We start from the raw sequence: 1,223 nt of genomic DNA, 5'->3' as shown, positions 1-1,223 counted from the left end.
AGATGATCGATCTTCGAGCAACTGCATGATAGTTACGAACAAAATGGATGACTATTATTACCAGCGGGGCATCCTCGTCGAAGGGATCCACACTGGCCGACCCATCATCAGATGTGTGACTGACTTCAGCTTGATTATCTACATACGTGCATGCTCCTAGACCAAGTGAGTGGAAGAAGCCATTACCAGGCATAAAAAGGGGATCCGGATTGAGCTGTGTCCGAGGATAAGATACGTAGAAGACGTTGGAGTCTACAAAGTCCTTCGGAAGAGACGAGGCCGAACACTGAACATAATCACTTTCGGTATGATATGCGCGCAGCGCGAAGAATTCAAAGATTCATTTTCCCTTGAGTTGTACTACCAGCTTCTTGGCTAAGTATTCATCCCTGTCTCTCCGATCTCCTTTTATATCCTCCCAATTAGTGAGATGTTTGCTCGACAGCACACATGGCATCGGACACAACTGCCACTGCTCGAGATACGACAACGAAACGGAGACCCGATTGTCTCTTATGCTCCTAAAAGGAAACGAATCACAACAGAGGTGACGATTCCTGTCTTACCGTATTTGCTGTAGAGTCGGGACGATTTGGCTGTTGCGATAGCTTGTTAGCACCTTTACATTCTCGGGTTTAACTTTCTTCGTGACATCACCATCTAAGAGAACCTAAGTGAGGAGAAAGTGCATCGGTTGTGGTTGTGATTGATGTTGCTTACAACGTAACGCTGTAGCTGCTTGTCGAAGTCCTTACACTCACCGATACTTCCATTGAGTTTATAGGCGGCGATGAGGCCCTGAAGAAAGGAGACCCCGAAGGGCAAAATGCGAGCTCTATGGTGAGTAAAGAAAACGATGATAAGAGTATTCAATGACGGCAATACACTGGATGCCAATTGGTATCTACTAGATGAATATCAATGGTAGGGGCCGTTACGATGGTGAACTACGCCCCACGATAGAGGTAAGCGTACATGGTCCATAGAGAGCTCATGTTTTAGTCCTTTTCACGGAGGGTGATAGGCTCAAGTATCCTGAAACGCCCAAACCCAAGACTACAAACCTTTTATTTCGATGATGACCTATAAGGAAGAGTCCCCACGAACAGTACTTGCAGTTCGACGACGCAGCCTGTGAGAAGACGTCGTAGGTTGGGCCCTCTGACTCGCTTCGTCACGTTGGTCTCATCCAGTCTCACATCATACCTATAGGGAAAGTAGTA

General features: G+C 46.7%; 1 protein-coding gene across 1 annotated transcript; it reads right to left on the bottom strand.

Moving 5' to 3' along the window:
* Pmar_PMAR003121 (hypothetical protein) lies at positions 1–984 on the bottom strand (the record flags this gene model as incomplete). Its single annotated transcript, XM_002777011.1, has 7 exons — positions 1–11; positions 62–138; positions 187–286; positions 365–521; positions 567–670; positions 721–798; positions 976–984. Coding segments are annotated over 7 exons (536 nt in total), but the record flags the coding sequence as incomplete, so codon positions are not given.
* Positions 985–1,223: the final 239 nt, after the last annotated feature.

Source organism: Perkinsus marinus (genome assembly GCF_000006405.1).
Source record: "Perkinsus marinus ATCC 50983 genomic scaffold scf_1104296952312, whole genome shotgun sequence".
In the NCBI taxonomy this organism is placed as follows: domain Eukaryota; phylum Perkinsozoa; order Perkinsida; family Perkinsidae; genus Perkinsus; species Perkinsus marinus.
The sequence above is the reverse complement of the archived record's forward strand: the minus strand, read 5'-3'. Positions and strand labels throughout refer to the sequence as shown.